The 13,410-nt window shown below is 39.6% G+C and overlaps 1 protein-coding gene across 2 annotated transcripts; it reads left to right on the forward strand.

Moving 5' to 3' along the window:
* The first annotated feature begins 132 nt into the window (after positions 1-132).
* Positions 133-9,443, forward strand: NHLRC3 (NHL repeat containing 3). 2 transcript variants are annotated; one of them, XM_040056697.2, is made up of 7 exons: positions 133-228; positions 1,269-1,418; positions 2,316-2,463; positions 2,923-3,123; positions 4,272-4,363; positions 6,219-6,331; positions 6,813-9,443. In XM_040056697.2, the coding sequence occupies exons 1-7, from the start codon at positions 181-183 to the stop codon at positions 7,039-7,041; spliced, it is 981 nt and encodes a 326-aa protein (XP_039912631.1). In that variant the 5' UTR covers positions 133-180; the 3' UTR covers positions 7,042-9,443. The 2 variants fall into 2 exon arrangements, with proteins under 2 accessions (XP_039912631.1, XP_039912632.1); XM_040056698.2 differs by lacking the exon at positions 133-228 and adding an exon at positions 335-431.
* Positions 9,444-13,410: the final 3,967 nt, after the last annotated feature.

Consider the following 13,410-nt stretch of genomic DNA (forward strand, 5'->3'; position numbering starts at 1 on the left):
CCGGGGCCCCACCTCGCCCGCTCCGAGCCGCCCCCGAGCCGCCGCCCCCGGTCCCGGGCCCGGCACGGCGAGGGGAGCAGCGGCCGCCGGGGCGAGGTGGGCGGGGCGGCGGCCACGTGGCTGCCATGGCAACGGGCCCGGCCCCCGGGAGACGGGAGCGGCCGCGGGGCCGGGGCTGCCATGGCCGGGACGCTGCTGGCTCTGCTGGCCCTGCTGGGCGGCTCCCAGGTGCGCGGCGGTCGCCCGGGGCTTCGTGCCAGGGCCTCCGGTCAGGGCGGACAGCGGGGAGGGCCCGGGGCGGCGGGGCCGGGGCCGGCGGGGCGGGGGGTGCGGGCGGCGCCCCGGGACACGTTCGCTCTCGGTGCCTCCCGCGCCGCTTACGGGTTCCAGGCGGAGGCTGCGGCACTGGGCGGCTCCGCAGCCCCGCAGAGGTAATGCCTGCGCGGGGCGGCTCCTTCCAGGGGCTTCCAGGCGCTGTGCCGTGTCCCAGCGAGGAAGAAGGAGCTTATGGGGGAATAACTTGATACTGTCAGGTGTTCTCCTCGCTTGATTGCTCGCGGTTTTCCTTAATGTAGCCCGGCCTGTCTGTCCGCAGCTCTGTGTCGTCAGTGTGTCCCCTGGTCCCGGCCATGGGGAGGAACAGAAATGTCGGGTGGCCGCGGGCCCTCAGGGTCTGTCTCCGTTACTTCTTAGCTCTGTTTCAGTGCTTACCTTGCAGCAGTGCTTAGCTTCCACTCTTCTGCTGGAAAAATTGAACAAGAAGGTGGAAGATTATTTTTTTCTATTATCGTTTAAATTGTGTACATTGGCCCGAGTCTGATTGTTCCTGGTATTTTACACTTCTTCATTTCCAAGGTGTAATTTTCTTTCTTGACCTGTATTTTTACTCTTTTGTATTTTCACCTCTTGAAGTGGCTACTGAATCTGGTGCATTTGGAATCTTCTGTACTATCTTCTCATTTTGGAGACTGACTTACAGATATTATCAGCAACTCTGGTGTAAGAAATTTCAGGGTGTGTGATTTGCCTTCTAATTCCAGAGCTCCCCAGTCCAAAGGACTCGATTAGCTAGTTTTCAGATTGTTGAAGCTTTCCCACTTGCGGTCCAAACCCCTGGCTGCAAGCCTGCTTCTGTTTATCTGTCTTGTTAATTTTAATTGAATAAATGAATTTACGCTGCTTCAGCACACAGTTCCTTTTCAGCTGCTGTTTCCTTTGATCCCACCCTCATGGATTTTAAATACTATGTATTTATTTTGTATTCTCAGGTTTTAAAAGCAGAATACTTCTCTCCTTGGAGCGGAGAGCAACAGATGTACAAGCTGGACATAGGCTGGCCTAAAACTCCAGAACACTTCACTGGCCAAACATTTTGTGTTGCTGTTGACTCTCTCCATGGTTTGGTTTATGTAGGACAAGTGAGTGGGAATACTGTATTTCTCTCTTTGTTGTTTTTGTGGGTTTTTGCCTTTAAAGCATCTGGTTAAGATTAGGATGTATATGTGTATGTTTATTTACATTTTTATATGTATAAATAATTATTGTATCAAATTCAGAGAAAATATGATGAAAATATTGTCTCAAACTCAGATATGTCTCTGCTATATCTATTTTTGAAAGCAGTCCTAGCACAACGTTTGTGGGGTTTTTTAAAGCGTTACATTTTTGTGGCATGAAGGTATGAGCCGACTTAACTGAGTTACAGCAGCCTGTTCCCTCAGCTAAAGATAAAATGTGATTCTGGGGCAACTGAATCTTCCATTCTTTGAGGCCTTCTCCCCCAGAAATCACAACCACACTGCTCTTTCAGCCAGTTAGAGTAACTGGAGTTAAAATATTTCCTCTAGCCAGGTCCATGTGTGAGTATCTCTAGGGTGGGGATAAGACATTGTCTCCATGGGACGTGGTGGGAATTTCTTGTAAAGCACAGCATGAGTGAGTGCCTGATAATAAGTGCAGCTAATAAGCACTGTTGCAGTTTTTCACTCCCGTTACATTGGGCTCACTTTTCAGCAGGAACACAAAATATCAATTCAAGCTAAACACCAGGATAGCTGCAGGCACTGGGCTGCTCTGAAAGCTGGACTCTGTGTGATGTAAGGTGAAAGTCCAGACTGGCTGGAAGGTTTTGCATACTAAATTTAAACCCTTATCTCTTTTTCCTTTTCTAGCTGGAAAAAGGAGTTCTAGCAGACAACTATGTCAGGACATTCTTTCAGTTCATGAAACATTGCAAACACTTCACAAAGAGAAATTTTAAACTATAAAATTACTTACTCAGTATGTTTTCTTTAGCACTTTTTTTGCCTTTTCAGCGGGGAGACAATGTGCCAAAGGTACTTGTGTTCTCAGAAGAAGGCTATTTTCTTCACTCCTGGAATGATACAGTTGAAATGCCTCATGGTATCTTTGTATGGAACACTGCAATAGGAAGTTCAGTATGGATCACAGATGTTGGAACAGGTAGGCATGGTGGTGATATGAGAAATATTCGTCAGGGAGGAAAATGTAATATTGCTTTAGACTTAAGTCTCTCAAGCAATTCTGAGATAGATTTGTGCTTTTCTTGCCATGAACAAACTTCTCAGGTGCTGCACAAAATAGTCTGAAGTTTCATGAATTGTGCTGTGTGTCTTCACAGTTTATAGCTGCTGAGCTTAGTCAGCACTCCTCCCTGCTGTCCAGAAATATCAGGGAAAAAAGCCTGATATACCTAGGTTTAGTGACCCCAATACAGTGGATGAATGTTGTTACAGCCTGTGGATTTTCTAACCCACGGTCATAATCTCATTGTAGAATTTTATCTGTTGGATGTATTAATATCACTTTTGAGTATCAGTTTTTCAATCTTTGCAGTCAGTTCTAATACTTAAATTTCGTTTTGTTAAGATGTTTTTGCACTTTGTTTTTTCCTTGATTCAGGGAAATACGGCCACACAGTGAAACAGTATAGCCCTCTGGGTAAACTTATGCAGGTCTTGGGCACACCGGGTAATGCGGGTTCGAGTTTGATTCCCCTGCAGTTTGATCAACCAGCAGACATCTTTGTGGAGGAAACTGGAGAAGTCTATGTTGTTGATGGAGACGGAGGAATGAACAACAGATTGCTCAAACTATCAGACGGTATGGAAAGAGGAACTGTTGCAGTAGTTGACCACTGAAAACTGGATTTTAAATAACACAGCTTGGGAATATTTTTAGACGAGTACTAGGCAGAACCGTCACTTAACTTTAGTTTGAGGACCTTCATGAATCAGATCCTATTTCATAGCTTATCACTTCAGGAGAAAACTCCTAGTCATTCATGAGAAGAGGCTGAGAGAGTGACTTTGTTCAGTTTCCAAGAAAGAAAGATAAGGGGGATTCTTATTTCTGTCTTCAAGTCAGTAAAAGGAGGCTGTAGAGAAGAGAGAGACACGTGTTTCTTGGAGATTTAAAATGACGAATGAGGAACACAGAGCAAAAGATTCAAGAGGGGGGAATTTCAGTTTGATTTTTGTTAGAAAACATTTAGAGTAAGGGTGGTCAGACAGTGAATGACAGGGTTGCTCAAAGATTATTGGTACTCTCCATTCCTGTAGATGCTCAAAAGCTGATGAGTTATAGGCAGTTTGATCTAACTTCAGAGTTGGATTTTTTATCAAGTCTAGTCCTGCTTTGAGGAGCAGGTTGGACCAGGCAGTGTCTGAAGGACTTTTATACTTAAGTTGTTCTGTGATTCTAATTATCTCATACTCCTCGGTTAGGGCAGTGACTAAAGAGTCTGCACATGCCCACAGTTGGAGTAAGTGGAGGATGGAGGAGCTACTGTTTCTCCAGTGTGCTATCATAAAGCAGATAGTTTCCTAATACATAAGTATTGCCAAATGGTAAATTGTTAAAAGTAAAAACTTCCAGGTAAAAAGTGTTAAAAATCAATTTAGGAAACAAATTAATAGCATAATCAGCCAATTTTCCTTTTCCTTTTTGTTTTTTTGTAATTTAGTGCTTAACACAACCTTGGATTATGGCTCTTGTGTATTACTGGCTACGTTTTTATAAACATAATCCTGAAATTACTAATAACAATTCAGTAGTCACTGCAGTAGTCATGTTTTCTCTCAGATTTATGTATTGGGAGTACTGTGTTTAAACAGTTTAGAAATCTCACCTTTTATAAGCTACCCAAAGTAACTTTGCAAGAGAATTACTTAAAAGCTAGTTTATTTGTTGTTTTCTCACTGTGTTTTTTTTTTATTTTTATTTTTATTTTCATGGTGCTCACTGTTTAGACTACAAAGAGATATGGCTGACTGGAACAAATGGGAGTGGCATTGGTCAGTTCAAGATTCCTCACAGTGTAACAGTGGATGCTTGTGGACGGGTAAAGAATTAAGGATTTTTTTAAATTTAATCTTTCAACAGACTTGTTTATATGTATTTGAACAAAACAAAATGTATTTCCTTTTTGTTTAAACTGCTGTGATCCGTGTCGCTTTGTGGGGTTACGGTTTTTGGTGTGATAGTCCTGAGCTGAAGTTTCATGCTGCAGTTTCTGTGGGAGCAGCTGACTCCAAGGTTAACACCAGGATCCTGACCATTTACCCTGTCAGTGTCCATGCAACAACAGTGTTCCTCCTGCAGTTTGTAACAGGTTGCCATTGTGAGACTTCAGGAGAAGTATGTTCTATAATAAAGAAAAGCACTTCTCTTTCTTCATGTAGAAGCAGCAGCCTGCTTGGGCCATCCTGACCTTGATTAACAGCTCTTCTCCCATGGGAAAGTGCATATCAAAGGATCAAGTCCAGCTGTAAACGCCTGTGCTTTGTTGTACAACCCAGAAAACTGGGCTGTGAATGTGTGTGGGATGAATGATAAAAGGTAGAAACATCAGCTCTACTCCTCTTGGCTTTTTTGTGGTTACTTTCTCTCTCCTGTTGGCTGGCTGCGTAGTTAAACCTAAAACTTTTGCACAGAAGAAACATAAATACTTCAGTGTGTTTATTAAAGACGATCCTGCTAGATGACAAAGTGGTGGTCTGTTATCCTCAGTTGCTGTACTTCAGGGGGGCTTTAATTTCATATTTGGAAATTCCAAATAAGCTTGAGGTGATAGTGAGGCTCTAGCTAGGTTGTGATATTACTCTCTTTTACATGCAGCCCAAGGCATTCCAAGAGTCTGCCTCTGCCAGGTGTTAATTGTAGTCTGGTTTTCGGTCTGCCAGTCCTAGAGAGGAATTAGCAGTCACTTGTTAATCTGTTTCAGGGAAAATAAGATTGCTTCACTAAAACACCCCTGGTTAAAGCTAATTCTGCTGATGCTGTCTGAGTCAGAATAAAAAGTGTATGTAAAATCAATTCTCAGCAAAAACTGGTGGAGTGGGAGAAAAACAGAAGAAACATGGTCACTTTATTCCGCAGGGTAACCGTGAGTTTATTCATTCAAAGGTAGTGACTGGGATGAGCTATGATTTTACTGCCAATGTAGTGTTGATCTTCAGCTTAAGCTGAGAATTAATTGTCAATTCATAAGAAATCTAAGAGAATGCTGCAGTAATAGTTCATTTAAAAACAGTGATTAAAGATCTAAGATTATGTTTATTGCTCCCTTTTTGGTGATACCCTAGAAAAGTCATGAAGTTTACTTATCAGACTGATGACTTGTCAACAGCTAAAACTTCAATGATTGTTCAAAAAATGCCTTCATTGGAACTGTCTAGTGGTATCGCTAGCTTGCAGTGTTTGTGAACCCAGTTAAACACAGGGTGGGACAGAGACAAAACTGGTTAGACAAAACCAGCTAAACATGCTCCAAGTGTTCAAATGGCTCTATTTGTAGCAGTATTAGGCATATCAGGAGTGTTTGCAGATCATGATCATGAAATGAGACTACCACTGGGAAAAAAAGTGCAGGTGACACACCTTTAGGCGGATCTTCAGAATTTAATAGGTGGAAATATGTCGTCATTGTGGGGATAAAAATCCTACCAAATATATCATGTAGCCACAAAACAAGAAGAGAAGGCATTGATTTCTTTGTTAAAGTAGTATAAAATAATTTGTGTCTGTCTTGGTTTATATCTGGAAGTCAGACCTACTGATTTAGTTTTGAATGGGAAGATATACATTCTTCCAGGGTACATTCTTCCATTTTTACTACAAGGAACTTTGCTCTTGTAAGAAACAAATGCATTTTATTTGTTTGATTTGTTGACAGCCATGATTTTTCTTTTTAACAGGTATGGGTTGCAGACAGAGACAACAAGAGAATCCAAGTTTTTGAGAAAGTCACGGGAGAATGGCTTGGGTCGTGGAGTGGTTGTTTTTCAGAAGATGGGCCCTCTTCTGTCAGGTATTGTTGAACAGTTCTAGAAGCACACAATTATGTAAATGAGGTGTACTCTTACTGGTGAATTAAAATGTTAATATTTAATGCCTGCTGACAAGGAGTTAACTGGTGTAGTAAGATGCTGAGTGTCCTAACATGTGCAAAGATCTGCACAGTTGCATCCTGACAGGGAAATCCTGGCTTTATAACAAGCCGTGTGGATTTGAGTGCAGGATTGGGAACTTCACTTTAAAGCTGTTATGTTATTAGCCTTACTGTTGCAGCTTGTACAGGAAGAAGGATTTTCTTGAATGACTTTTCTGTAGCATAATGTGTCTCAATGAGCAGCCATATGAAGAACAAGGCTTACAACTTAATTCCCAATGTTACATTGCATTCTGTCGGTCATAGACTTCAAAACTGTGACTATTAAAGAGGTTTTGTTTGTGCTAAATGAGGTGTCATATGGAGTTCATAGTTTAAAAATATGTTTATCTTTTCACAGGTTTACTGCTGATTACAAGTACCTGATTGTAGCTCAGCTGAATATCAACCGGTTGGCAATCTTGGCAGCACCTCCAGTTGGCTCCATTGGGGACTGTGTCATGGTTCACAGTGTCCAGCTGGCTGATGAAACCAAACCACACCTTGTGGATGTAGACATGAGAAGTGGAGCAGTCTATGTTGCAGAGATTGGAGCCCAGCAAGTACAAAAATACGTACCCTTAAGCTGATGGTTTCCCACAACTGCCATGGCACAAGCTGTGTGACATTTAAGACCTTATGACCACATTTTCTTGAGTTCTTTATAGTTTGTGTTTCTTTAGACAAGCACAGAAGTGCACAAGTGCTCCCAGAACTCTAGAGCTAAGACTCTGTCCCAGCTGTTCTGGAGTTCTGGAGAAATACTTGTTTTGAGATGTTACTTGCTTAAGTAATGATATGGTGGCTTTTACTTTTGTTGCAATTGTAAAATGATAAGCATTTTAATTTTATTATATAAAACTTTGCAAACACAACTGTTGATCTTAAATGTATGGCATCAACTTGGGGCTCTATTAGCTTGTGTGTGTTGTTAAATGGTCAGAAATGTCTGAAAGAAGTTTTATAAATTATTTCCTAGGAGAAGAGCACTTAATTTCAATGTTTCTTCATCTTGTTTTTTGAATGATTGTGCTGATACTGTCCAACAGAGAGTATAAGGATGTGTTGCAATGTTAAATTAGATGCTGCTGGATATTGGTGTCAGTACTGATACTGCCATCTGCCTTAGGTGGTTAATGACATAAGTATTGAAATTTTTTTCAGCTCTAGCTAAAGCCATGAAGTCTGTAATAAGCTTGAGCTAAATTGATATTAGACTTGAAACTAAATTAAAAGTATCTGCACAGCAGCCAAGATCTGATTCTTAATTAAATCAGTTCTTAACCCTATCTGATTTATATCAGTGTGAGTTTTCTGTTCCGTAAGTTTTCATGGTGGAACATATTGAGGTTCAAGTCATGTAAGTTCCTCAAGAAAAACATACTGCAATTTGCTAGGAAAGTCTTAATCAACAGTAGGGACTGGGAGACATATGGTTTTTCTTCTGATTTAATTGAAGCTCTGTCAGTTAACAGCAAAGCATCTGCTTTAATTTATTTCCAGAACCCAGACTTCATCAACTCCATTAATGTGTAGAGTTAAGTTTCTTACACTATATTATAGCAGATGTCTCTAAACTCTGTCCTAAAAAATCCTGCTTCTCCATTCCCAGAACAAAGTGGTTCTGCTTTCCTTACATGTTGCTACAAGATTTTAAGTTCACTTTATAGCATAGAGACAACCAGGTATGGGAAACATGGGATGGGGAAGATGGCATGGCAAAATGAGACCTTGGATAACTGATTACCATGGTAAAACTGTGGATCTACATTCCGTATTTTCTAGCTCTTTAAAACATTTAAGAGGATTTTTGCTGTTTCCACACACTTACTCTACTGTGTAGATTATTTTAATGCTAGTTACCATCTAAGAGAGGTCATTTTTTTTCTACTTGCTTAGAAAGGGAATATGGGGAATGGAATTGTACCTACTTCAGTAAACATTGTCAAAAGCAAATGCTACATAATTTGGTAGGTTTCAACCTATGATCACAAATTTGTAAGTCAGCAGATGGAAAGAGGCGTTGGAAAAGTCAGATTCATACTTTCTCTGAAAAGTAACTCAGTTGTGGAGCCTGACTGCCTGATTTCAGCACTACTTGAGATTAGTGCACTAAATGTGAATGCTTTGTTGTTGGTTACATCCATAACAGTAAGACTAGATCCCACCTGGGGCTGCCCTCACTCAAGCCTTAGAAGCAGAGCTTCAAGGTTATACACTAGCAAATATGGTCCATCGCTCATGTGGTCTTGAATGGGAGCTAGTAAGCAATATTTATTTGCTGAAAAAGTACTTCCTCTAGACCTATGTGGATATGTGCACACAGTGTGTTGTGTGGCTTTTCTAACTAGTTTTTTGACTAGCTCAGGGATCTCTGTTCTGTGCAATTTAGCTATTTCTTGTCAAACAAGGTGGGTTTATTTTGTAAAATTTTACTGTGAAATAGCAATATCTTGGTGGTGTAGAGGGTCCAGGCATACCCATCTTTCTTCACTACATCCTGTCCTTATTTATTTTTCCTTTGTCACATCCATTTGAAAATGGAACTCCAAGCTCTCTGGGAACATGTTTTTGTGTTCAGTAAGGCAATATAGTGCACTTTTGGATGTTGACAAATAACTTACTTGCACAAGTTTCTGTTTGCTGCATGGATCTCCTCTCAGCTCTTTTTCCTGAGTTTTTGCAGCCCCAAGAAATGGGGAGCATCTGTCCGGTTTTGTGTGGCTTTACTGAAATAGGCCGAGGTGCCAAAATGTGCCTTGCCATTGGGTATCTGTGGTAACAAGGGACAAGGGATGCTTACTATTGATAATTGTGAGATGCTTAGACTCTATTTTATCTCTGTGTCTATGACCAGACTGAGAAAATAATTTTGTGCACTAACTTGCTAATTCTCTGAATGTTTTCTTATGTACTGCCTTGAAACCGATTTCTGAAGAAATGCATAGTAGGAGAAACTGATAAAATAAATTGAGAATTTCCCATTATTAAAGTCTTGAGTGCTTTATTTCTATACTAATATAAATATATTTCATTGTAATTGATTACTCTCCTAAATACAAGGCCTTGGCACTTAAATAAGGTATTTAATAATTTCTGATACCAGCATTTAAATGTAATCTAAAATTCCATGTTATCTTTGTACTTCACTATTTCTGTGGCCAATCTTCACTATTTCTGTGGCCAATCTCTTTTGCATTCTAATTTATGTATGAACACAGACATAAATATCTGTCATATGTTTCCCTCCAAGTAATTAGTAAAATGGAATGATGAGTTATGTAAGTGCCAAGTTTAAAAAAAACAAAACATTTCAAGTGTATACCCCTATGATGCTAATAGGGAAATTTAAAAGAAACTAACAAAACACTTCTTATACCAAATCAGGTTTCATTTTCAGAAAAGATTTACTGAGCAGTCTGTCTAGTTTTAAAAGACCAGGAAGGTCTAATCCCTATGGATTAGAAATACTTGCACAAGAAAACAAGTAACATACTGCTGTATTAACTAGATAAGAGAGAAACCTAAGGTGATTGCTAGAACTGTCCATAAGTCTAATTTTGAATAACTAAGTGCCAGCTTTTAGGTGTGAACAGCAATCACTGGAGTATTCAACTAATGGAAATAGAAATAACCTGTATTTTGATGTTCCCAAATCTGCAGGGCTTTTTTATTGATCCTTTTCTTTGATTAAGTACCTAAGTTGTTAACTGGATGATATTTCCAGGAGGTAAGACCAGATCAGATAGTCCTCTCTCTTCACGGAATCGTAGATTAGGGTTGGAAAAGACCTTAAAGATCATCTGGTTCCAACCCCTCTGCCATGGGCAGGGAACATTGCGCTAGATCACGTTACTCAGATCATCCAACTTCCAGAGATGGGACATCTACAACTTCACTGAGGAAACTGTGCCAGTGCCCCATTATTCATGATTTTTTGTGATGCTCAACAAGCTTGAGTCAGGTTTGTGCTACGCAAGATCAGGTTAGTGAGGCTGAACCACCTCAATAAAACCTGAAGTGGAGGGTACAAAAGTATGTTTGTGGGTCTGTTTGTTGCCGGAAGTTCACTGCCTCTGGGGATAAGCTCGCTGCCTTACAGTGGTTATTAATGTTTTTGAAGCATTAAGTAGTCACTTATCTCAGTTAGCGTTTACTTTCTTAATAATTTGTATCCCAAGAAGCCTTCTCAAGCAATCTATCAGCCAGAAGTGTGTTTGCAATCGCTCAAATTGCCTGTATCCAACGTAAGAGGGCACCAAACCCCTGCTGATACTTGGGGGACTCACTGTGAGGACAGTCCTGAGAGCTGGTGCTTCCTGAACGTTTTGAGTACGTCAACAAATATAATGAATTCCTCCACACTTCTTTTCTCTTTTCAAAATAGAATGCTTTAAGTGTAAGCTGATCATGGAATCATAGTAATTTTGGCCTATTATTACTGGATTTATGTCCATCCTTTAGTTTCATGGTTTTCCTAGGGAAAAAAAAAAACAGTAATTCAGTGTCCAGAGAACTGGATATCATTAATTGATTCTTGTAGTCCTAACACCCTTGGTTTCAATGGAATTAGTACTGATATGTTGCTTTGGAAACATAATAATTTATAATAGTATAACTGTAGCAGCATAATTATACCAAGAGAGCGATGCCAGTATATTTCCCTACAGAGGTGACCCTGAGTGAGATTAAAGCTAAGCTTACTTAATCTCATTCACCAATTTTATTCTACTCCTCCTTTCTCAGCCTTTGTTTAAAAAAAATATTGCTCTGGTTTTGTATTACTATTTTATTCTACTCCTTTGGGAGATTGCATCTGCAAAAATTCAATCTTCCAGTAGTTGCCATAAAAAGATTGGAACACAGACTTTTCTTCAGGTAAATGATTCAATATATTTGAGTCTTTCAGTCTTTCAGTATTCATAAAACATCAGTCACATTGCTTATATGGAATTTTAAAGTAGGAGCATATTAATTTATGCACACAGGATGATTTGTTACTACATTAAAGCCAAAGTAACACTGATACAAATGAGATATTAAATAGACATTCTTTATCATAGTGTCACATGTTTCAAGTCTGAGGAAACCACGTATAATTGTATAACTGGTTCTGCAATACAGGGGTGAAAAATACTGCCCAGTTACAACAGGAATAAGCCTGGTAATTCAGTCTCAGCTGTGGTGGAATCTCTTGACTAACTAGAGTCTGTATACTTAAATTCTTCCTAGTAGTCAATAAACATTATGAAGGGGAGGCTTTATATTTAATCTGGATTAGTCTTCCACACCCTGTGTTCTGTTTCCAGGTATCTTAGAGATTTAATATGACTTTTTTGTTCTCTTATCACCCATGGAGTCAGTTACAGATGACGACCGAGTCATCTCTTGCTCTGCTCTTTATCTAAACTGTATAGAATGAAAAATTTCACTTGCAGTGGAAAACTGATAAGACTTTAATTTCAAAATGTTTTCATAGCACTTTTTAATAAAAACAAACAAATGCAGAAGCATGTTTGCTGTGCAACAGGAAGTCTGGATATTAGAACTGCCAGCACTAAACCAATCTGTGTGCTGTACAGGAGTAATATCATCTCCCCATGATTTGATGAGGCTGGATTTATTCCTGCTACTAGCTCTCAGTACAGTACTGTCTCACAGTTGTCAAAGAGTTTGGGTGACTATGTGGTCAAGGTGTAAAAGTTCAAGAATGGACCAGAATGGATACAGAGTTTATCTGTGTTTGCTGTTGAAGTGCTTAGCAAACTTTTCACGCTGTTAACATTTTTTGACAGAATCTTAATCAGAAGATCTGGCTGAATTTCGGTGTCAGTAAATGGCTTATTGAAACAATCTGATAAATTACTAGCAGGTGGTCAGTTAATTAATGTCATTAAGTATTTTCAGGAGATTTCTGAAATACTGACTTGTGCTTAGAACTGCATTAGAATCACCGGAGAGAAAAAAAAAAATGGCAAATATGGTTCAAAGAAAGAAAAAAAATCCACCACACACAAACAAACAAAAAACCCCCCCACCACACCTGTGTGTGTAGAGGGTCAAAAGAATTGATGACTGTACCTTGCCAGTTGGCATAAACCATAATAAAGGAGTATTGTATTGGATATACAACCATGAAATCTATTACAAGTCTTTGGAAGAATCTCTGAGCATGTATGTCAGAATGATCTGGCTAATAAAGTTTGCTTAAATCTTAAAAGGGCTTTTAGAAACGTCTCATGCCAAGAGTCCAATTGTGTGAAATTAAAAAGAAGGGCTAATTATGGAAGATTAATTAAAATATTGTAAATGAAGTTAAAAACTAGTTCTGTCCTGGTCAATGTATTGATAAATGTTCTGAAAATTAATTTGGGAAGTCAGGGACAGAATTTACTGACAATACTAAAGTACTCAGACTTGAGTGTAAAGACAAAAGCTGCAAAGAGTTGCAGAAGCATATCATGAAATTGAATGACTGGGCAATAAAATAGCAAAAGAAATATAACATGGATAAATATAAAATCAGGTACAGTTACGAAAAATAAATCAAATTTTATACATTGTGATAGCTTTAATATAAACTGCCATTCAGGAAATTATTCCAGCTCATAAAAGATGATTCTATGAAAAAGCCAGCTTCCAAACTCAGCAGCAGTCAGGAAACAAAGAGAATAACGGGCAGTACCAGGAAAGTACCAGCTGATCAAACAGAAAGCTTTGCAATGCAGTTATGTGAATCCCTAGTGCACGCTCATTTGGAATTATACCAGCAATTCTGCCTCTTCTTCCCCCTTCTAATCTCAGGAAGGCTAAAGCAGAACTAGAAATAGTAGAGCTTTTCTAATAGTAGAGGGGAAGAAAAGTCTGCTAAAAATCCTTGTCTGTACACAGGTTCTGTGTAGGGTATTGTCAGCATTTCATGGCATAAGGCCTCTGCATGAACATGCCTTTCCCCTATA

The sequence above is a fragment of the Hirundo rustica genome, chromosome 2 (assembly GCF_015227805.2).
Source record: "Hirundo rustica isolate bHirRus1 chromosome 2, bHirRus1.pri.v3, whole genome shotgun sequence".
Lineage (NCBI taxonomy): Eukaryota > Metazoa > Chordata > Aves > Passeriformes > Hirundinidae > Hirundo > Hirundo rustica.